This window comes from Schistocerca gregaria, chromosome 8 (genome assembly GCF_023897955.1).
Source record: "Schistocerca gregaria isolate iqSchGreg1 chromosome 8, iqSchGreg1.2, whole genome shotgun sequence".
NCBI lineage: Eukaryota > Metazoa > Arthropoda > Insecta > Orthoptera > Acrididae > Schistocerca > Schistocerca gregaria.
The window spans coordinates 479,497,941-479,523,172 of NC_064927.1; the positions used below are offsets into that span (position 1 = coordinate 479,497,941).

General features: G+C 43.5%; 1 protein-coding gene and 1 pseudogene across 1 annotated transcript; one reads left to right on the forward strand and one right to left on the reverse strand.

Annotated features, from left to right (window-relative positions):
* Positions 1-330: 330 nt before the first annotated feature.
* On the forward strand, positions 331-17,269 carry LOC126285350 (trypsin 3A1-like). Its single transcript, XM_049984667.1, has 2 exons — positions 331-781; positions 16,761-17,269. Exons 1-2 carry the CDS (start codon positions 392-394, stop codon positions 17,157-17,159), a joined length of 789 nt encoding a protein of 262 aa, XP_049840624.1. The 5' UTR covers positions 331-391; the 3' UTR covers positions 17,160-17,269.
* On the reverse strand, positions 3,695-3,812 carry LOC126285697 (5S ribosomal RNA; annotated as a pseudogene).
* Positions 17,270-25,232: the final 7,963 nt, after the last annotated feature.

The window sequence follows — 25,232 nt, forward strand, 5'->3', positions numbered from 1 at the left end:
TTTTGAGGGTCACGTAAGTATCTGGTACCAGTCCTACATCACTAACAGCCTTCAGAGGGAACTGTGTGCTCTGTTAACTAAGTGAGTATGTGATTCTTCGTCTCACTTGAAGCCACACTTTCTACTTTCCAGTAATTGTGTGTCACGTGAGTTCTATACTTGAAAACAATTGACCAATACAGACTAGATAAACGACCGGACGTCTGAACGTTTGATGATAACAAGGCACTTCATTATATCTATATGCATGTTATCGGCACTGGAGATACGATCTCGGCTGATGCTGAATGTCTCCAAAAGTCCCATTGTTCGCGCAGTAATCTTCGCCCTGAAGGCGCCTGGGCGGTATAAAAGCGGCCTCGCCTCCCGCGCCTCGCACCCTGCCACCACCATGACGCCCGCAGTCCTCATCTTCGCTGCGGCGTGTCTGCTGGTTTCGCCGTCGCTGGCGGCTCCGTGGCTCAGGACACGCGGCCAGGGCCGCATCATCAACGGCACGGAGGCCGACATCGCCGACTTCCCCTGGATGGTGTCGCTACAGATCCTGGACGACCACGTGTGCGGCGCCTCCATCATCAGCAGCACGTGGGTGCTGACGGCGGCTCACTGCGTCTACGTGTGCCAGCTGTACGCCGACCGCCACAAGAGCATGCGCGCCGGCTCCTCCAGCCGGGCCAGCGGCGGCGTCCGCCTCGACGTCGCCCAGATGATCAAGCACGCCGACTTCCAGATGCCCACTGACGAGGACCCTGACGTCGACTACGACATCGGCGTCATCCAGGTAAGGGGACATGCAAGGCTACGTTAGTCGTGCTTCTATGTCGCACCCTCGATCCTCACCGCTAGTCGGCGGGACCTGTTGTTGATGAAACGAGCCCACACAACCTTACCAGTGCATTTAACCTGTACCATCGCTGCTTGCCCATTGCTCGCTACGAACCTCGCTGGGCGGTTTTTATTCCTGGAGTAGCGATCATCGTTGCTAGTCACGAAGCGTGAAATCAGTCACGCTAGCAGACCCGTTGCCTAAATAACTGCACCTCGTTTTACGCGCTTCCTCGCACAGCATCTAACTTTCACATTCCCACTTACATTCCATACTCCGCATGTCACTGTGTAGTCTATGGTGGAGGGTATTTATTGTATTGCATATTAAGGTTCAAATGGTTCAAATGGCTCCGAGCACTATGGGACTAAGGTATAGACACAACACACATCCATGCCCGAGGCAGGATTCGAAACTGCGACCGTAGCGGTGGCGCGGTTCCAGACTGTAGCGCCTAGAAGCGCTCGGCAACCCCGGCCGGCGCATATTTAGGCTTCTTCCCGTTTCATTCATGTATGCTGCACAGGAAAAGTAACTTCGTAAATGTCTCTTTACAAGGTTTATAAGTTTAATATTGTCTTTGATAACGCTGTAATCGCCCTATGTAGGAGGCTGTAGCATGTTCTTACGTTCCACACGTGATAGTAATAAAAGAAACTTTGTAACTCGTGTTTTGACAGATAGTTCCCATCTATCTTCATACAACTGCCAACTCAAGCTTTTCTGCACTTTCGTTAAGCTCTCTCGTGGATGAAACAAACAAGTTTCGGTGCCTCTCGTATTATTTATGTTCAATATTGTTTGACCGTCCTATTTGGTTTGGATCCCACATAACTGTCCAGTACTCTAGGATCTTGTTTTATAAGCAGTCACCTTTGTACATTGACTATTTTACCTAGTGTCCTACCAATGAAACCACCATATAAGACGGTCATCTTTGTTGTCAGCTTTTAAGAGCTGTGTTGTTGTTGTTGTTGTGGTCTTCAGTCCTGAGACTGTTGATGCACCTCTCCATGCTACTCTATCCTGTGCAAGCTTCTTCATCTCTGAGTAACTACTGCAACCTACATCTTTCTGAATCTGCTTAGCGTATTCATCTCTTCGTCTCCCTGCACGATTTTACTCTCCACACTGCCCTCCAATGCTAAATTTGTGATCCCTTGGTGCCTCAGCACATGTCCTACCAACCGATCCCTTCTTCTAGTCAAGTTTTGCCACAATCGTCTCTTCTCCCCAATCCTATTCAACGCCTCCTCATTAGTTATGTGATCTACCCATCTAATCTTCAGCATTCTTCTGTAGCACCACATTTCGAAAGTTTCTATTCTCTTCTTGTCCAAACTATTTATCGTCCATGTTTCACTTCCATACATGGCTACACTCCATACTAATACTTTCAGAAACGACTTCCTGACACTTAAATCTATACTCGATGTTAACAAATTTCTCTTCTTCAGAAACGATTTCCTTGCCATTGCCAGTTTACATTTTATATCTTCTCTACTTCGACCATCATCAGTTATTCTGCTCCCCAAATAGCAAAACTCCTATACTATTTTAAGTGTCTCGTTTACTAATATAATTCCCTCAGGATCACCCGACTTAATTCGACTACATTCCATTCTCTTCGTTTTGCCTTTGTTCATGTTCATCTTATATCCTCCTTTCAAGACTCTGTCCATTCCGTTCAACTCCTGTTCCAAGTACTTTGCTGTCTCTGACAGAATTACAATGTCATCGGCAAAACCTCAAAGTTTTTGTTTCTTCGCCATGGGTTTTAATACCTAATCCGAATTTTTCTTTTGTTTCCATTATTGCTTGCTCAATATACAGAGTGAATAACATCGGGGAGAGGCTACAACCCTGTGCCACTCCCTTCCCGGCCGGCCGGAGTGGCCGTGCGGTTCTAGGCGCTACAGTCTGGAACCGGGCTGCCGTACGGTCGCAGGTTCGAATTCTGTCTCGGATTGGATGTGTGTGATGTCCTTAGGTTAGTTATGTTTAATTAGTTCTGCGTTCTAGGCGACTGATGACCTCAGAAGTTAAGTCGCATAGTGCTCAGAGCCATTTGAACCATTTTAACTCCCTTCCCAACCACTGCTTCTCTGTCGTGTCCCTCAACTCTTATGACTGCCATCTGGTTTCTGTACAAATTGTAAATAGCCTTTCGCTCCCTGTATTTTACCCCTGCCACCTTTAGAATTTGAAAGTGAGTATTCCAGTCAACATTGTCAAAAGTTTTCTCCAAGTCTATAAATTCTAGAATCGTAGGTTTGCCTTACCAGCGTATTTAACCTGCTGCATCGCTGCTCACCCGTTGCTCGGTACGAACCTCGCCGGGAGATTTTTATGCCTCGAGTTGGGATCGTCGTTGCCAGTCCCGAAGCTTGAAATGTGATTGCCTGTCTCAGACTCACGCTAGCAGACCCATTGTTTAAAGAACTACACCTCGTTTTACACGCTTCCTCACACAGCAACTAAGTACTTTTACATGCCCACCTACGTTCCATACTCCGCATGACACTGTGTAGTGTATGGTGGAGGGTACTTATTATATCGCATATTAAGGTTTGTTCCCACTTCATTCACGTATGCAGCACAGGAAAAGTAATTTCGCTGTAGAAGTTGTATTTAGTTTAGTCTTGTCTTCGCGATCGCTATAATTGCTCTATGGGGCACAGAACTCCGTCATCCCATCGGGACCACCCGATCGCAGTGTCATTCTCAGATGTGGATGCGGATAGGAGGGGCGTGTGATCAGCATACCGCTCTCCCGCTCGTTACGATGGTTTTCTGTGACCGGAGCCGCTACTATTCGGTCGAGTAGCTCCTCAATTGCCATCACGATGCTGAGTGAGCCCCGAAAAATGGCAACAGCACATGGCGGCCCGGATGGTCACCCACCCAAGTGCCGGCCACGCCCGACAGCGCTTAACTTCGGTGATCTGACGGGAACCGGTGTATCCACTGTGGCAAGACCGTTGCCGCTCTATGTAGAGGGCTGCTATTATTTATGTTCAATATTGTCTGACCGTCCTATTTGGTTTGGATCCCACACAATTGACCAGTATTCTAGGATGGTGTTTTATAAGCAGTGCCGTTTGTACCTTGACTGTTTTTCCTAGTGTCCTACCAATGAAGCCATCATATAAGACGGTAATGTTTGTTGTCACTTTATGAGAGCTATATGCGGCGATTATAAACGTGTACATATTTCAGCCTTATTTGGACGCAACGTTACGTGGTAATACATGCACACGTATCACTGGAGTATTGTAGGGTTCCCGTTAATAGTTCAGCCGTGCACTAAAAGCAGGTATCGGCTACCAGGGTAGCGGACGATGCGTGGTGCGCCCATATCGGTTTTTTAGGGTACAGAAGCCCCTCCAGCGACTGATAAGATGCTTTCTGGGTCCAGAAAGTGTGACACTAGTCATAAGTATGGGAGAAAGAAAAGGTTAACACAGTATTAATTAACAGTGGGAACATCTACATAAAAGTGTTGGAACTAGTCTCGCTAATAAACGAAAATAATTCCTACATAATATTACGGACAGAAAGGTGGCTCCAATAGCAATGAAATTCTGCATTCCGTTGGAATGTATATGGCAAAGATAGGCTGAACGTCATGGTGAAGGTGTTTTTTATTCCTATAAAAAATATGGTGATATCTAGCGAGGTTAGTACAGATTCCAGGCAACTCTGCCTGACAGGAATGTGTGTACAAATCAGTCCAGTGGTTTAGGAGGATGTGTGGCGCACACACACACACACACACACACACATATATATATATATATATATATATATATATATATATATATATATATATATATGATGTATGAATTACTGAACCGGAATAGTTAAACATATTAAGATTCTAACCAACAACATTAATTTAATTTCTGTCTATGTGTGATTCGTAAGCCCACTCAGGCTGAGGTAACATTTCTTCAGTTCGTGTCCACATCTGTTTCACTTACTGCAGCATGTTTTTATGTTTGAGTAATGCAAGCAAACGATAAGGGCAAGTATAGAACAATGAAACAAGCAAGTAGTACTAATTATCATAGCCCAGAAACGAGTGATTTCCCTGAGACTTCGTATTATTACTGAGTACGTGAACACCTCCACGGGATCCACACTGCAGATAGGCAATAGAGGACAAGCGCGCTACAGCAGCTGCTCCATATGGCTACCGTTCATGTGAGGGAAAGCACCAACACATCTCCTCATTGATGCCCCTACATGTTAAAAAAATCTCGCTCACGTTCGAAATGCATTTACAGTCATCGAATTCATATTTTCGGAATCTATCGGTATTATCAACATGGTTCGAATACACCAAAGCTTTTAAATATCCCACAAAAAATGATCTGGGAGGCCATAGTATTGGCTAGCCTTGACAAATATACCTGTTGTCAAGAGGCAGTTCACTGGCTCTTCAGTATCCGGAATGATGATAAAATGAAACGAGAGCGGTTTATCGTTTTGTAATTAACAGCTCACTTACCGTGTTTCGAAATAATCGCAATCTCAGACATAAACAGTGTTGTAACATTAGCACGACTGCACTTATGCATACATCGTGTTGGGGAAACCATGGTTACTAGACTATGTCTACAAGGATTGTCTGCTTGCTCCGTTGTACACATACCGGTGGACTGAATTCAGATACGTAACCACATTCTAAAGTCTCATTTTCATGACGCCGGACAACGAAAGTGCCGTGAAGAAGCACGCAGGTTTCAATGTTGCCTACTACAAGGCACGTTGTTCGAATTCTTCCTCGAACAAATTAGTAATAACAATTAAAAAAAGAGCTCCTCATTGTAACTAGATCGCAAAAAAAAGATAATTTCAAACATGAGGCTTTAGTTCTGCGCTCATAGGCAGCACACCACGCGAGGTGCACGCAGCTCTCGGGGACCACAGCACAGCTACGACACCTGACGATGGGCTTATAACAGTCCGAAACTGGTCGCGTGAAAACAAAGTAATTTACAACTGAAGCGGTATTTTCAATCTCTGCTATAATGCTCAGTTGCGGATGTTCTGCCAACAGGATTGTTTTTCATTTTTTGCTCATTCTTAATTGACCATTTTTTAAATGCGTAACACGTTTGGATCACTTTGTATCGTATACAAATCTAAGGAGGAAATTCGGAGCTACCAAAAGTGCAACAACTGCATAAAATAAAAGCAAATGGCTCTGAGAACTATGGGAGTTAACATCTATGGTCATCAGTCCCCTAGAACTTAGAACTACTTAAACCTAACTAACCTAAGGACAGCACACAACACCCAGCCATCACGAGGCAGAGAAAATTCCTGACCCCGCCGGGAATCGAACCCGGGCGTGGGAAGCGAGAACGCTACCGCACGACCACGAGATGCGGAAAAGAAAATGCCGGCTGAGAGAAATGTTATGGATATGTGATTCGTCCATGAAAGAAATGGTTTACAAAACACTAGTCGATAAATCATATAGGGACTGGATGTATTTAAATGTAACACACTGAGTATACATACATAAGACAAGTGCCAGACGCAGTTGTTATTTCGGTTACTGCTGCTACAATGGCATGTTATCATGACTTAAGTAAGTTTGAACGTGGTGTTACAGACGGCACACGAGCGATGGGACACAGAATCTCCGACAAAGCGATGAAGTGAGGATTTTCCCGTACGACCATTTCACGAGTGTACTGTGAATATTAGGAATCCGGGTAAACATCAAATCTCCGACATCGCTGCGGCCGGAAAAAGATTCTGCAAGAACGGGACCAACGACAAAAGAAGAGAATCATTCAACATGACAGAAGTGCAACACTTCCGCAAATTGCTGCAGATTTGAATGCTGGACCATCAACAAGTGTCAGTGTGCGAACTATTCAATGAAACATAATCGGTATGGGCTTTAGGAGCTGAAAGCGCACTCGTGTACCTTTGACGACTGAACGACACAGAGAGTTATACCTCGCCTGGGCCCGTCAACACCGACATTGGACTGATGATGACTGGAAACATGTTGCCTGCTCGGACGAGTCTCGTTTCAAATTATATGGAGCAGATGGACTTATGCGGTATGGAGACAACCTCATGAATCCATGGACACTGCATGTCAGCAGGGGACTGTTCAAGCTGGTGGAGGCTGTTTAATGGCGTGGGGCGTGTGGAGAAGGAATGATAGGGGACCCCTGATACTTGTAGATACGACTCAGACAGATAACACGTACGTAAGCATCCTGTCTGGTCACTTGTATCCATTCACGTCCATTGTGCATTCGGATGGACTTGGGCAATTCCAGTAGGACAATGCGACACCCCACACGGTCAGAATGGCTAAAGAGTGGCTCCAGGAACACTTTTCTAACACTTCCACTGGCCACCAAACTCCCCAGCCATCAACTTATTGAGCATATCTTGGATGCAACGTGCTGTGCTCCACCCCATCGTGCTCTTATGGATTTAGGTGCAGCTCTCGATGATTCATGGTGTCATTTCGTTCCAGTATACTTCAGACATTAGTCGAGTCCATACCACATTGTGTTGCGGTACTTCTGCGTGCTCAAGGGGGCCCTACAAGGTATTAGAGAGGTGTCCTAATTTCTTTGGCTCTCAATGTAAATAGGCGAAGAGATGAGAAATCATTATAAACAGAAGCGATCATAAACTACCCGGAAGTAACTATCAAGAGCAAGCCATAGTGGAGTGAGTGCATAAAGCAAACAGTAGGAAAACCAGACGGCATGTTGAGGTTCAGTGGAGAAGTCTTCAGGAAGTGTAATCCATCCACAAAGAAGGTGGCTTACAAACACTTTTTCGACCAATTTTTAAGAGTTGTCCGTCAGCCTGATGCCCTCACCAAGTCAGACTAACAGAAGGTGCAGAGAACATCTAATGAAGAGTGATTCGTTTTTCAAGAGATCGTTCTGTCGGCGGAAGATATCAAGTGAATTGATGCGGTAGAAATTACAAGAGATGAGTTGTGCGGCAGGGAGATTTTTACTGTTGAAATAAATTCTGGAGAACATGTTACTTCCTCCCGCGTACACCTTGTGAAATGACCACAACGAGAAATTACGCGCCACATCGTAAAATGGCATGCAAGCGTTGTGTATCTGATTTTTAGTGTAGCGAAAAACATCATCTGGAAAAAGCATCAGAGAGGATGAAACTGAGGAAATCTGTGTTCTGCACATTTCACGATAATTTAATCGAACCTTGGATGCATACTAGAAGGTCTAACCTGTTATGAGAGTCTGGAATAAAGTCAAGCAGGTCCATATTGATGAAATTACTTGTAGGTTACTAGAGAGTGTTTGACTCTAGAGGTTCCTCTGCCGTGTAGGTATATTCAGAAATGAAATAGTGACAGTCTGCATGCAGTATAATTTATCTCATCTTATTTTCATAGCATCTATGCAACATATGCGATGGTTCAATTGGCTCTGAACAGTATGGGCTTAACATCTGAGGTCATCAGTCCCCTTTAACTTCGAACTACTTTAACCTAACTAACCTAAGGACATGACACACATCCATGTCCGAGGCAGAATACGAACCTGCGACCGTAGCGGTCGCTCGGCTCCAGACTGTAGCGCCTAGAACCGCACGGCCACTCCAGCCGGCTACTTTTTTTTTAGTTTATAATCTTTCTTCCTTTTGTATTTGCTTATTCGTTGTGAGCCGTGTGCACTAGCGATTCTCATCGATAGCATAGGGTCACATGTTTGGCAGTTGCTAAGCAACTACCTTCATGGCGTCTCACAAGCTGGCGACCGATGTTGCTATCCAGTCACATGTAGTCGTTCCGTGGGCCTGTGAACCGACGAGCATTTCTTGACATTGCGCTGTCTTGTAAGGGTATCTTTCACTGCTAAGCTCGCAGTCTGACAAACACAACGTTCGAGATCCAACTCGGTCTTGGTTCAGCTTTGCTGCTTGGTCTGTGTGTGTACAGACTCACTGGAACAGCGGTCGCATATCAGTTTGTTTGGTGAGCATCTTGCTCGATCATGTGACGTGCTTTAGCTCACTGGTTAAGCAAACACACTTACAACGGGGGTGTGCCAGTAGAGGCCTTATTGGGTTCTTTTGCCTATGTGTAAATGCAGCACTTGGATTTTGGTGTGTATGTGTTTAACACGTGTGTACCACATATGTATAGTGCATGGGAGAGCTCAAGTTTCGTAATGATTCCTTTCATTAAGCCCGCTAAACTGGTATTTATTGGCCTTATTTACTTGTGCTGAGCAAGGTGAAGTTGTTTAATTAAGCAAGAGCCATTTGAGTCTTTCAGGCTCTCCGTCACTGGTACCCTTTCTTAACCTGTTGTTAATTTGTTTAAATACCGTTTAAACTGAAAGAAAACATTTTTATCTGTTGCTCGCGCGGTAGCAGGGATCCCATTTTCTTAATTGTACAACTTGTAAGTTCTACTGTCTCCATTTATTTTTATAATCTTTGGTTATGAGGACTTTCTGGTTGATATGGTCCGATTCTTAAATCATCTTGAATATCTTTTGTAATGATATTATTGAGATCTCAATCTTTTTAAGATTATTGCTTATTTGCTTAAATATTGTTTTAATAGCGAACTCTTTTGTGCTAAAATATTATTCCTCACTAACTAGCACTATCAGTCTCAATTTCTTTTTAAATTTCTTTGAGCTGTAGGAGTCATTCATGCTGCTGCCATAAGCAAACGTCTCTTGATAAACAGCAAAGTGGAATATTTGAATGTTTATGGAAATTAATTTTAAGATATATTCTCAAATAAACGTCTTTTATAGTGCAAATGTCACGTCATACCTCCCAGCACCTTAACGCTACCAGCTAGCTGCCTCATTTCACGTTGTTAGTGATTTTTTAAGTTTTGCAACTTCTATTATTTTTATACGCTCTGGTCTTTTATAATATATGACAGCTCCATTTCAGACAGTATATAGTTCCCATACATCTTACTATAATTCTGTCTTTCATGAACACTTTCGCTCGAGACAGTCCTGTTGTATTATTTTTATTTTCATTTTGTTGGAAGAAAACCTGTTCTACTAATATGTCTGATCGATAATATGTATATGTTCCCCTACAATTTGTCGCTTCTCCTACAGGCAAATCACTGTAAATATTAGTCTGCCTACACAGCATACCTTTAGCGTTAGGGAAATTTACAGGCTTTTTGTTAAATATTCTCTGTACCAATGTTTCATTATACAGATGTCCCTACCTTCCTTCCTGGCAGGTGTCTTAATTTCAATGTTAATTTAGATTAAATTGGAATTGTGCTGCGTCTTGTGACTATCGAGGCTACGACTTGGAGCAGCCGAGCCTATCTTTTCACGCATGCGGTACTTCCGTGTATTACTCCAGAATTGTCTCCGCGTACGTCCTCTCACCGCTGCTTGTGTAAGCCCTGTTTGTTTTTGGAGATTCTCAGAATGTGTTTTCAGTTTCTTTTGGGTATCAATCTGTATCAGTGGGATTCTTCTGTAAGGGTTATATCTCGCATATTGTCAAATGTCGAGGTTTTGATGCTTGTGTTTTTATCTGCATGAGGGTAGAAGGCACTTATGTTTCATTGACAGAGGATTTCAATGTCTAAAAAGTCCGTGGTGTTTTGTTATTTATAATGTAATTAAAAATTGTGTCGTATACTGTGTAAGTTAACAAAAGATTATTTGCGTCTTCTTTATGTCAATTGTTTGGCACCGAGAATATGACGTTTTAGTCACGAAACTAATCGTGAACAACAGGAGATCGATAAATCTGTTCATAGCAGCTGTTGCAGTTATTTATTACGATCTTACTGGTTATGGACACAAGGAAATTCCGTCTGCCTATAAACCAGTAAGATCGTATGGTGACAAGTACTATCGCGATGTTGGATGTTACACAAATGCACTGAAGATGGTAATTTATAGCAGAAAACTAGATATACAAGAGTAAGAAAGACTAATGGGATTGCGACTGATTGCTGTGTGCCTCTCCTTCCTCATAGTCTATGGTCACTGTACACAACAGTTCCTTATGGAATCGAAGTTCTTTAACTGTCTGTGCACGACATCCAGGCTGTTTTTTGAGGAGGAGAAATAAAATGCAACAGAAACATATTTTGAGCCACCTGAAGCTGATATGTGCTTGGATTAAAGTTCTAGTGAAAAAGATGGGGGGGGGGGGTGGAAAAGTAGACAGTCTTGGACTAATGCAACGACATGTTAGTGCAGAAGCGCACTATAAAAACAAGTTAGGTGGTGAACATGAGAAGGAATGCTCGCACTAGGACAAACAAGAAAATGTCAATTCAGATGAAACTGAAAAGCTACAGATCAGAGATTGGAGAAGAAAGGGTCGGCAAAGTGATAAAGCTGTATCTGCTGAGAATGGTCATAGTAAATACAGAAACTTGTCTGCAGTTCAATGCTTTGGAGTGATGAAATAATTAAAATTCTCATTACTGTATCAACAAAATACGCTTCGCTCAAGAACTGCCCAGATCTCAAACTAATACATGAAGAGATAAAAGAATTTCTAGGAATTCTAATTATTTGGGGATACAACCCTCTAACTAGTAGAAGATATCACCGGGATTAAGGATGGGATATGAGAAATCAAATGTTGCACAACATGACAAGGAGAGACAGATCTAAAACATTTACGAGATTCAGTCATTCATGTCATAACTGATAAAACGTGGAAACTCCGGCACTTAACAGATATGTCAAGAAAAAAGTTTTCTTTTCACTTTTAGTCTCTGTAAGATTTCGATTATGTACCGTATCACAGAAAGTGAGTGCTGTTACCTAAACATAATATAATTGAAACTTCTTTATTTAAATTTTACTTAAGCTGCTGAGCGCTTACTCAGTATTCTTAAACTGCTGAATCACTTTGACTAAACAGTCTCTTTGGGTGTCTTTATCGTTTCAACACTGACCTACAGAATTGGCCCTGACTAACAGAACTCAAACTTTTCCTATACATTAATTACCCACAATATTTAACGCTAACACGATCTGACTGCTTTCAAATGAACTCAGAAGAATGGCCCTGAATAAGAAGAAATCCTGATAATAACCTATACATTCGATTAGTCACTTAGCTCACAAAAATCTTCGTTACACGAACTACTGCAATATGGCAAGAGCCAATACAGTCAGCTAAATAAAAGATTCTAGCTACTGAAGGCTCTAACTACTAATAGGCATATGGTTAACAGAGGAAAGATTTTGTTGCAAAGCAAAAAACATTTTATTTACCTTAATAACGTGACGACCATTAAAAAAATACATAATCGTCCGTGACATCCAGGTTCTAAAATTATATAATCATGAATAATATTCAATCACGAAGTCGGACACGTCTAGATCGTCCGCTCGCGCTAATACTGCAACACTGCGAATTATTAACCTCTAACCTCCATCACTGCTGACTACTCTCTGCCAACTTCCATCACTGCTGGCTGTTCACCTCCAACTGCAGGTCCGACCAACCACAGAGAGTCTCTTAGAGAGTGCGCACAGCGCAGTCAGAGATTTAATACAGAGCGCTACATAGCGCTACCAACATACAAACACATAAACACCCTACTTACAAAATGACATACATTGCATTACTTTATTGGGTCACGTATTTCACTTAAAATACACTGAATAGCCAAAGAAACTGGTGCACTTACCTGACAACGTGTATGTCCCCCACAAGCCCGAAGAAGTGCCGCAACACGACGTGGAATGGACTCGACTAACGTCTCAAGTAGTGCTGGATAGAACTGACACCATGAATCCAGCAAGGATGTCCATAAATCCGTATGAGTACGACGGGGTGGAGATCTCTTCTGAACAGCACGTTGCAAGGTATCGCAGAAATGCTCAATAAAGTTCATGTCTTGAGATACCTTCTGAGTAGCGTAACATGTATGTTACACCCTCTGTTATCAAAATTAGTAACTGTGTTTTTGTTGTATTTTTCTTTGTTACCTGTAAACAAACATATACCTTATTTGTAAAATTCATAAGTGAAAATTCAGGGTGAAATAGGTTAATTCTTGGCATGTTGTACAATCATCATCATCATTTAAGACTGATTATGCCTTTCAGCGTTCAGTCTGGAGCATAGTCCCCCATATAAAATTCCTCCACGATCCCCTATTCAGTGCTGACATTGGTGCCTCTTCTGATGTTAAGCCTATTACTTCAAAATCATTCTTAACCGAATCCAGGTACCTTCTCCTTGGTCTGCCCCGACTCCTCCTACCCTCTCCTGCTGAACCCATGAGTCTCTTGGGTAACCTTGCTTCTCCCATGCGTGTAAGATGACCCCACCATTTAAGCCTGTTCGCCCTGACTGCTACATCTATAGAGTTCATTCCCAGTTTTTCTTTGATTTCCTCATTGTGGACACGCTCCTGCCATTGTTCCCATCTACTAGTACCTGCAATCATCCTAGCTACTTTCATATCTGTAAACTCAACGTTATTGATAAGGTAACCTGAATCCACCCAGCCTTCGCTCCCATACAACATAGTTGGTCGAAAGACTGAACTGTGCACAGAAGAGACTAGATCGTATCTGAGCGCTCACTGCATTAGCTTTGCTACACCTCGCTTCCAGTTCTTTCACTGTGCTGCCATCCTGTAAGAATATGCATCCTAAGTACTTGAAACCGTCAACCTGTTCTAACTTTGTTCCTCCTATTTGGCACTCAATCCGTTTGGTTGGTTGGTTGTTGTGATGTTTAAGGAGGACTAAACAGCTAAGGTCATCAGTCCCCCCCAATCCGTTTATACCTCTTTCCCACTGACATTAGTTTCGTTTAGGAGATGCTAATCTTCATACCATAGTCCCTACATTTCCACCCCTGAAACTGCTCTGAAGCATGAACTCAATTTACCGTCAACTCTAACTGCTGCCTGATTATCTATGTAAAGACCTTTAATTGCTTGCAAAAGTTTGCCTCATATTCCATAATCTCGTAGAACAGACAATAACTTCCTTCTAGGAGACCGGTCATATGCCTTTTCTAGATCTATAAAGCATAGATACAATTCCCTGTTCCACTCGTAACACTTCTCCATTATTTCCCGTAAGCTAAAGATCTGGTCTTGACAACCTCCAAGAGGCCTATACCCACACTGATTTTCATCCAATTTGTCCTCAACTAATACTTGCACTTTTCCTTTCAACAATACCTGAGAAGATTTTATTCACAACGCTGATCAGAGAAATACCTCTGTAGTTGTTAAAATCTTTTCTGTTTCCATGTTTAAAGATTGGTGTGATTACTGCTTTCGTCCAGGCTGATAGAACATGCCCCGATTCCCATGCCATTTCAATTATCCTGTGCAGCCGTTTAAGACCTGACATTCCACTGTATTTGATGAGTTCCGGCTTAATTTCATCCACCCCGGCTGCTTTATTGCACTGCAATCTATTGACCATTTTCTCCACTTCCTCCAATGCGATCCTATTTCCATCATCATTCCTGTACCATTGTACATCGAAATCTGAAACATTACTGATCGTATTTTCACCTACATTGAGCAACTCTTCAAAATATTCCCTCCATCTGCCCAAGGCATCAACAGGATTCACCAGCAGTTTTCCTGACCTGTTCAAAATACTTGCCATTTCCTTCTTACCTCCCTTTCGAAGACTGCTAATTACACTCCAGAATGGTTTTCCAGCAGCTTGACCCCAAGTCTCCAACCTGTTTCCAAAGTCTTCCCAAGATTTCTTCTTGGATGCTGCAATTATCTGTTTGTCATATTGTATTTGCTAAGAAAAACTTATTACCATTTTACAAAACATTTTCAACAATATATTCTGCTGCTCGATTAATTTTACACTCTATTTGTTCACCTACATAATGTTGCACCTTATTTGTTCATGAGACCCAGAAAATATTAGCTACAGGCTCACATGTAGATGCTATTTTCCTTGACTTCCGGAAGGCGTTCGATACAGTTCCGCACTGTCGCCTGATAAAGTAAGAGCCTACGGAATATCAGACCAGATGTGTGGCTGGAATGAAGAGTTTTTAGAAAACAGAACACAGTATGTTGTTCTCAATGGAGAGACGTATACAGGCGTTAAAGTAACCTCTGGCGTGCCACAGGGGAGTGTTATGGGACAATTGCTTTTCACAATATATATATAAACGACCTAGTAGATAGTGTCGGAAGTTCCATGCGGCTTTTCACGGATGATCATGTAGTATACAGAGAAGTTGCAGCATTAGAAAATTGTAGTGAAATGCAGGAAGATCAGCAGCGGATAGGCACTTGGTGCAGGGAGTGGCAACTGAGTTTTAACATAGACAAATGTAATGTATTGCGAACACATAGAAAGAAGAATCCTTTATTATATGATTATATGATAGCGGAACAAACACTGGCAGCAGTTACTTCTGTAAAATATCTGGGAGTATGCGCAAGGAAAGATTTGAAGTGGAATGATCATATAAAATTAATTGTTGGTAAGGCGGGTACCAGGTTGAGATTCATTGGGAGACTCCTTAGAAAATGTAGTCTATCAACAAAGGAGGTGGCTTACAAAACACTCGTTCGACCTATACTTGAGTACTGCTCATCAGTGTGGGATCCGTACGAGATCGGGTTGACGGAGGAGATAGAGAAGATCCAAAGAAGAGCGGCGCGTTCCGTCACAGGGTTATTTGGTAAACGTGATAACGTTACGGAGCTGTGTAGCAAACTCAAGTGGCAGACTCTGCAATAGAGGCGCTCTGTCCAGGTTTCGAGAAGGTGCGTTTCTGGATGAGGTATCGAATATATTGCTTCCCCCTACTTATACCTCCCAAGGAGATAACGAATGTAAAGTTAGAGAGATACGAGCGCGCACGGAAGCTTTCTTTCAGTTGTTCTTCCCGCGAACTGTACGCGACTGGTACAGGAAAGGCAGGTAATGACAGTGGCACGTAAAGTGCCCTCCGCCACACACCGTTGGGTGGCTTCTTATTGTTGTGGTCTTCAGTCCTCAGACTGGTTTTATGCAGCTCTCCATGCTTGTTCATCTCCCAGTAACTACTGCAACCTACATCTTTCTGAATCTGCTTAGTGTATTCATCTCTTCGTCTCCCTTTTTACCCTCTTTTTACCCTCCACGCTGCCCTCCAATACTCAGAACATGTCCTACCAACCGATCCCTTCTTCTAGTCAAGTTGTGCCAAAAATTTCTCTTCTCCCCAATCCTTTTCAATACCTCCTCATTAGTTATGTGATCTGCCCATCTAATCTTCAGCATTCTTCTGTAGAACCACATTTCGAAAGCTTCTATTCTCTTCTTGTCCAAACTAGTTATCGTCCATGTTTAACTTCCATACATGGCTACACTCCATACAAATACTTTCAGAAACGACTTCCTGACACTAAAGTCTATACTCGATGTTAACAAATTTCTCTTCTTCAGAAACGCTTTCCTTGCCATTGCCAGTCTACATTTTATATCCTCTCTACTCCGACCATAATCGGTTATTTTGCTCCCCAAATAGCAAAACTCCTTTACTACTTTAAGTGTCTCATTTCCTAATCTAATTCCCTCAGCATCGTCCGACTTAATTCGACTACATTCCATTACCCTCGTTTTGCTTTTGTTGGTGTTCATCTTATATCCTCTTTTGAAGACACTACCAAGCGAGGTGGCGTAGTGGTTAGCACTCGGGAGGACAACGGTTCAATCCCGTCTCCGGCCATCCTCATTCAGGTTTTCCGTGATTTCCCTAAATCGCTTCAGGCAAATGCCGGGACGGTTCCTTTGGAAGGGCACGGCCGAATTCCTTCCCCGCCCTTCCCTAATCCGATGAGAGCGATGACCTCTTAGTTTGGTCTCTTCCACCCAAAACAACCAACCAACCACAAATACGTTTCCACACTCGCAGTATACGTAATTTGGTCTTCTTTCGTTGCTCGCAGGCTTCTGAACCGTTCCCGCTGGGCGCCAACATACAAGTGGTCAACCTCGCCGCCGACGGGTACGACGCCCCGGCGGGCCTCCCGGTGACCGTCTCGGGCTGGGGCGACACCGGCATCGACTACGACCCCGTCTACCTGCAGCGGGCGGACATGCACGTCGTGGACCGCGACACCTGCCGGGACATGCTGGCCGACGTGGCGCCGGTGACGCCGCGCATGGTGTGCGCCGGGGACCCCACCATGGCCGCCTGCCACGGCGACTCGGGCAGCCCGCTGGTCTACGGGGACACCCAGATCGGCATCGTGTCCTGGAGCCGGTCCGACTGCATGAGCGCCGCCGCCGTCTATGCGGATGTGGGCAACCTCCGGGCCTGGGTCAGAAACAACACTGGAGTTTAACAGACATGGCGTATGCCTTCACTGGCTGTACCCTGCAACATATATGTGTCCCTTGATTATGAAAGTATAATCTGCTTTACCCATGTTATAATAAATATCCTACAAATTTATGCCTAAAAACTTGAAAATCTCGCCCGCTATTTCTGTCCCAGTACATGAAATTTCCTTGTATGGTCCACAAGAAAACATATACACCCAAATGCTGGGTCATATCTTCTAAACAATAATATCTGATTCTTTTTATAGTTTTAGTTTTTCAATAGCTAAGATGGAAACCCAGTTCTAAGCAAAGAATGGAAAGCAAAAAGGTGGAAGGAGTATATAGAGGGTCTATACAAGGGCGATGTACTTGACGACAATATTATGAAAATGGAAGAGGATGTAGATGAAGATGAAATGAGAGATACGATACTGCGTGAAGAGTTTGACAGAGCACTGAAAGACCTGAGACGAAACAAGGCCCCCGGAGTAGACAACATTCCATTTGAACTAGTGACTGCCTTGGGAGAGCCAGTCCTGTCAAAATTCTGCCATCTGGCGAGCATGATGTATGAGACAGGCGAAATAGCCTCAGACTTCAAGAAGAATATAATAATTCGAATCCTAAAGAAAGCAGTTGTTGACAGATGTGACAATTACGGAACTATCAGTTTAATAAGTCACAGCTGCAAAATTCTATCACCAATTCTTTACAGACGAATGACAAAACTGGTAGAAGCCGACCACATGGAAGATCAGTTTCGATTCCGTAGAAATGTTGGAACACGTGAGGCAATACTGACCTTATGAATTATCTTAGAAAATTGATTAAGGAAAGGTAAACCTACGTTTCTAGCATTTGTAGACTTAGAGAAAGCTTTATACAATGTTGACTGGAATACTGTCTTTCAAATTCTAAAGGTGGCATGGCTAAAATACAGGGAGCGAAAGGCTATTTATAATTTCTACAGAAACCAGATGGCAGTTATAAGAGTCGAGAGGCATGAAAGGGAAGAAGTGGTTGGGAAGGGAGTGAGACAAGGTTGTAGCCTCTCCCCGATTTTATTCAATCTGTATGCTGAGCAAGCAGTAAAGGAAACAAATGAAAAATTAGGAGCAGGTATTAAAATCCATGGAGAAGAAATAAAAACTTTGAGGTTCACCGATGACATAGTAATTCTGTCACAGACAACAAAGGACTTGGAAGAGCAGTTGATCGGAATGGACAGTGTCTTGAAACGAAGATGTAAGATGAACATCAACAAAAGCAAAACGAGGATAATGGAATGTAGTCGAATTAAGTCGGGTGATGCTGAAGGAATTATATTAGGAAATGAGACACTTAAAGTAGTAAAGGAGTTTTGCTATTTGGGGAACAAAATAATTGATGATGGTCGAAGTTGAGAAGATATAAAATGTAGGCTGGCAATGGCAAGGAAAGTGTTACTGAAGAAGAGAAATTTGTTAAATATCGAGTATAGATTCAAGTGCCAGGAAGTCGTTTCTCAAAGTATTTGTATGGAGTGTAGTCATGTATGGAAGTGAAACATGGACGATAAATAATTTGCAGAAGAAGATAATACAAGCTTTCGAAATGTGGTGCTACAGAAGAATGCTGAAGATTAGATGGGTAGATGACATAAATAATGATGAAGTATTGAATAGAATTTGGGAGGAGTTTGTAGCGCCACTTTGCAAAAAGAAGGGACCGGTTAATAGGACATTTTCTGAGGCATCAAGGGATCACAAACTTAGCATTTGAGGGCACCGTGGAGGGAATAGATCGTAGAGGGAGACCAAGAGATGAATACACTAAGCATATTCAGAAGGATGTAGTTTGCAGTAAGTACTGGGAGCTGAAAAAGCTTGCACGGAATGGAGTAGCATGGAGACCTGCATCAAACCAGTCTCAGGACTGAAGACCACAACAACAACAACAGTTTTTCAGGAATGTTGCAGAGCTTAGATGTTGGTCAGCCAATGCCGCAAGAAGCCAAATCATCGATCCAGACATCGCTGTACTATACACGTGGCGATTTTGCAGGTTAATCGTTGTGTTGGCACCATTGTGCCATGGCGTAAATCGTTACTATATGCGTGTTAAATTATTGATCTAACATCAAAAATCATTAACTTAGCAATATTAATTTAATTTTCTGTGATTTCAAGACGGAAGTTATTAACAGTTACCAGATATAACTGCTTTGTTGACGTTCTACAACAATTTTTATTTATCACTTATTTTGTATCCCGCGTGGATCTGCTCCTGAAAACTGAAGGGTAGGCCGAATGTAGGAAGTGAGTAGGAGCAGGTGAAGGTGAAGTACTTCGGCTCTGCGTGTAAATTTAAGTCCTATTTACTATAGGAAGAATATGAATACATAACTTTGCACTGAGGAACACGTAGGTGCGAAGCCGGATGTATGAAAGTTCACAAAAGTTACACAGGCAAAATCTGTAGTGGCTCCCCCACTATGGAATAGAAACAATGTTGCTTGGTCGTCTACTCTGAATCAAATGGGTAGAATCTGCGACGTTCGCAGAGCTGCACAGCGCCGGCTAGAGGCCGCTGTCGTCGGTGTCGTAGTAGTAGTGCCAACCTAAGAACTTTTACCTATGCCGTGGCATCGGAACTATCGATACCACAATTTATATGTGTCCAACTTAATAGACTGTATTCAAAGAGCGTGGCAAGCTATGAAAACATGTGTGCCTCCATGTATTATTTTTATTAATACCAATTCTCGTAGACTTCTCACTGAAAGTTATATTGAAACAAGACTAGTGAAGAATCGTCGAGTGGGCATAACTTTTCCAGTGGGTAAATGTAACTTTTCTTAATGGCACTACATACTAAATTAGATTAATATAATATTTTATGGGTTCGACTCTAAGTTGGTAAAGGATGGAATTGTCAAGTGAATTGTCTTTATGTCATCTTGGTGAAATAATCTAGCCGCAACTAAGGATATCAGTGTAGACAAGTACTTCAGAGCATTCCTGAACAGTGAGCTTGAACATACTTCCCATAGAAATCGTGTCGAAAGATATTTTGTGACCGTCTACCCTAACGAACAACAGACACCCATCTACTGAATAAGGAATGACTGAAAGAAATAGTTCTTGTGAAGTATTTCATATGGCAGCCTGTGCTTTCATTCTGTTATGCTGGTTAGCAATATCGCCTATAGCGACATCTAACAGAAGGAAAAGCTAGTTTTCATTTTGCCTCTTAAGCATTTAGAAATGGATAGGAACTGCGCTTCTTGGAGGCTGGCGCGAGGTAGTGTCGTCCTAACCGCCGTCTGCTTCACGTCTGCTGTGCAGCGAACTACCTGAATTTAAGTATTAACTGTATTTTTCCTACTTGTCGCTTCTTCTTCCGTGTGTTTTTGCTTTTAGGAAGCTTTAATTGGCGAGTGCTTTTAATAGTGCTCCATAGATTTTGTGTTTGTTTTGAATACAGTCAGAGAGAGACACTTTAGTCAGACATAGTGCCAGTAGTGCTAGTGTTTGTTTTCAATACAGTCCAGAGACAGGTAGTGCTATTTTCATTGTTTTCTACAAGAAGTGGCTTGCAATCACAGTTTAGTCAATAATCAGCCGCCTTTAGTGAATTAGCAGTCTAGTTAAAAGTTGATTAAGTCTCTTCAGTAAATTGATTCCTTAGGATGGATAGGATGTGTGACTGCTGTGTACGGACGCAGGAGGAGCTGGCCACTCTTCGCGAACAGCTGAGCGTGTTGATGGTCGCGGTCAGCCGTCTTCAGGCTGCTGCCTCGGAGTGTAGCGGCAGTGGGGAGTCTGGTGCGTCGCAAGGTACACCCCAGGTGTTACATGCTTCACCCACTGTCCCTGCTGTCGAGACATCTTCGCGGGTACCGGGCGCGGTTGGGCCACCCTCTCCCCACGGGGAGTGGCGGGTTCAGCGGCGCACGAGGCGGAGGGTCAACGTTGAGGCTGTCCGTGTGGCATCGCCCGCTCTGCCTGTGAGTGGACATGTGGCCGCTCCTTCGGCAAGGTCCGAGTAGGCACACGGGGAGAGAGGTTTATTAGTTATTGGGAGCTCCAACGTTAGGCGGGTGATGGAGCCCCTTAGGGAAATAACGGAAAGGTCGGGGAAGGAGGCCAGTGTTCACTCTGTCTGCTTGCCGGGGGGTCTCATCCGAGATGTGGAGGAGGCCCTACCGGCGGCGACAGAGAGCACTGGGTGCACCCGACTGCAAATTGTTGCTCATGTCGGCACCAATGGCTCCTGCAGTCTGGGTTCAGAGGTCAAGCTCAGTTCGTACAAGCGGTTGGCGGAATTGTTGAAGGCGGAAAGCCTCGCTCGCGGGGTGGAATCACAGCTAACTATTTGTAGTATCGTTTCCAGAACCGATCGCGGTCCTCTGGTTTGGAGCCGAGTGGTGGGCTTAAACCAGACGCTCAGACGATTCTGCGGAGAGCTGGGGTGCAAATTTCTCGACGTCCGCTATCGGGTGGAGAAATGTAGGGTCCCCCTGAATAGGTCAGGCGTGCACTACACGCCGGAAGCGGCTACGAGGGTAGCGGAGTACGTGTGGAGTGCAAATGGGAGTTTTTTAGGTTAGAGAATTCCCTCCCTAGGCCCGACAAGACGCCTCCTGAGACGCGGCAAGGTAGGAGTAGGCAAAATGCAACAGGGAATAACAATATTAATGTGCTAATAGTAAACTGCAGGAGCGTCTATAGAAAGGTCCCAGAACTGCTCTCATTAATAAACGGTCACAACGCCCATATAGTACTAGGGACAGAAAGTTGGCTGAAACCAGACGTAAACAGCAATGAAATCCTAAACTCAGATTGGAATGCACACCGCAGAGACAGGCTGGACAGTGAAGGGGGAGGCGTATTTATAGCGATAAGAAGTGCAATAGCATCGAAGGAAATTGACGGAGATCCGAAATGTGAAATAATTTGGGTGAAGGTCACGGTTAAAGCAGGCTCAGACATGGTAACTGGATGTCTCTATAGGCCCCCTGGCTCAGCAGCTGTTGTGGCTGAGCACCTGAAGAATAATATGGAAAATATTTCGAGTAGATTTTCCCACCATGTTATAGTTCTGGGTGGAGATTTTAATTTGCCGGATATAGACTGGGAGACTCAAACGTTCATAACGGGTGGCAGGGACAAAGAATCAAGTGAAATTTTTTAAAGTGCTTTATCTGAAAACTACCTTGAGCAGTTAAACAGAAAACCGACTCGTGGCGAGAACATATTAGACCTTCTGGTGACAAACAGACCCGAACTATTTGAAACAGTTAATGCAGAACAGGGAATCAGCGATCATAAAGCGGTTACTGCATCGATGATTTCAGCCGTAAATAGAAATATTAAAAAAGGTAGGAAGATTTAGCTGTTTAGCAGAAGTGACGAAAAGCAGATTTCAGAGTACCTGACGGCTCAACACAAAAGTTTTATCTCAAGTACAGATAGTGTTGAGGATCAGTGGACAAAGTTCATAACCATCGTAAAATACGCGTTAGATGAGTATGTGCCAAGCAAGATCGTAAGAGATGGAAAAGAGCCACCGTGATACAACAACCGAGTTAGAAAACTACTGCGGAAGCAAAGGGAGCTTCACAGCAAATATAAACATAGTCAAAGCATTGCAGACAAACAAAAATTACGCGAAGCGAAATGTAGTGTCAGGATGGCTATGCGAGAGGCGTTCAGTGAATTTGAAAGTAAAGTTCTATGTACTTATTTGGCAGAAAATCCTAAGAAATTTTGGTCTTATGTCAAAGCGGTAGGTGGATCAAAACAAAATGTCCAGACACTCTGTGACCAAAATCGTACTGAAACAGAGGATGACAGACTGAAGGCCGAAATACTAAATGCCTTTTTCCAAAGCTGTTTCACAGAGGACGACTGCACTGTAGTTCCTTCTCTAGATTATCGCACAGATGACAAAATGGTGGATATCGAAATGGACGACAGAGGGATAGAGAAACAATTAAAATCGCTAAAAAGAGGAAAAGCCGATGGACCTGATGCGATACCAGTTCGATTTTACACAGAGTACGCGAAGGTACTTGCCCCCTTCTTGCAGCAATGTACCGTAGGTCTCTAAAAGAGCGTAGCGTTCCAAAGGATTGGAAAAGGGCACAGGTCATCCCCGTTTTCGAGAAGGTACCTCTCAACAGATGTGCTTAACTATAGACCTATATCTCTAATGTCGATCAGTTGTACAACTTTGGAACACGTATTATGTTCGAGTATAATCACTTTTCTGGAGACTAGAAATCTACTCTATAGGAATCAGCATGGGTTTCGAAAAAGACGATAGTATGAAACCCAGCTCGAGTATTCGTTCACGAGACTCAGAGAGCCATAGACACGGGTTCCCAGGTAGATGCCGCGTTTCTTGACTTCTGCAAGGCTTTGGATACAGTTCCCCACAGTCCTTTAATTAACTAAGTAAGAGCATATGGACCAGCAGACCAATTGTGTGATTGGATTGAAGAGTTCCTAGATAACAGAGCGTAGCATGTCATTCTCAATGGAGAGAAGTCTTCCGAAGTAAGAGTGATTTCAGGTGTACAGCAGGAGAGGTGTCGTAGGACCGTTGCTATTCACAATATACATAAATAACCTTGTGGCTGACATCGGAAGTTCACTGAGTCTTTTTGCGGATGATGCTGTGGCATATCGAGAGGTTGTAACAACGGAAAATTGTAATGAAATGCAGGACGATCTGTAGCGAATTGACGCATGGTGCAGGGAATAGCAACTGAATCTCAATGTAGACAACTGTAATGTGCTGGGAATACATAGATAGAAAGATCCCTTATCATTTAGCTACAATATAGCAGGTCAGCAACTGGAAGCAGTTAATTCCATAAATTAGGAGTGATTTAAAATGGAATGATCATATAAAGTTGATCGTCGGTAAAGCAGATGCCAGACTGAGATTCATTGGAAGAATCCTAAGGAAATGCAATCCGAAAACAAAGGAAGTAGGCTACAGTACGCTTGTTCACCCACTGCTTGAATACTGCTCAGCAGTGTAGGATCCGTACCAGATAGGGTTGATAGAAGAGACAGAGAAGATCCAACGGAGGGCGGCGCGCTTCGTTACGGGATCGTTTAGTAATCGCGAAAGCGTTACGGAGATGATAGATAAACTCCAGTGGAAGATTCTGCAGGAGAGACGCTCAGTAGCTCGATACGGGCTTTTGTTCAAGTTTCAAGAACATACCTTCACCGAGGAGTTAAGAAGTATATTGCTCCCTCCTACGTATTATCTCGCGAAGAAACCATGAGGATAAATCAGACAGATTAGAGCCCACACAGAGGCATACCGACAATCCTTCTTTCTAAGAACAATACGAGACTGGAATAGAGGGGAGAACCGATAGTGGTACTCAAGGTACCCTCCGCCACAAACCGTCAGGTGGCTTGCGGATTATGGATGTATATTTAGATGCAGATGTAGTGATAGCTATGGTGACGGTGGAATCTCTTTGGAACACAGACGTCATTAAGTCCTCAGACGCAACATCTGACCCGTTTGTCGTCACTGGTGCGTGACTGGCAACAGACCTGCGTTTGTATCTCTCTCAAAGAAGAGTGAATTTTGAAAATGGCCAGTCTCTTCTACCCTTACCTCCTAACAACATGTACGATATGCTTCGCTGTGTTGGTAGCATGTCTGAGCCAGCACAGAACGCCGGCCAGTGTGGACGTGCGGTTCTAGGCGCTTCAGTCTGGAACCGCTTGACCGCTACAGTCGCACGTTCGAAATCCTGCCTCGGGCATGGATGTGTGTGATTTCCTTAGGTTAATAAGGTTTAAAGTAGTTCTACGTTCTAGGGGACTGATGACCTAGGATGTTGAGTCACATAGTGCTCAGAGCCATTTGAACCCTTTTTTGAACCACCACAGAACGGCTTGTATTTTTGACCAGTGACCAATTTTCGTGCTAGGGTACGTTTGTTGGTCACTGGAAACGCCAGCGCTATGTGGATAGTCGGGCCCGTTAAAAAAATAGGAGGCACGTTGGAAAAGAATGCACGTGTGCACTACACACGCTTTCTGAGAGCTCTTGTCCAAGATTTGAAGGAGGCTCTG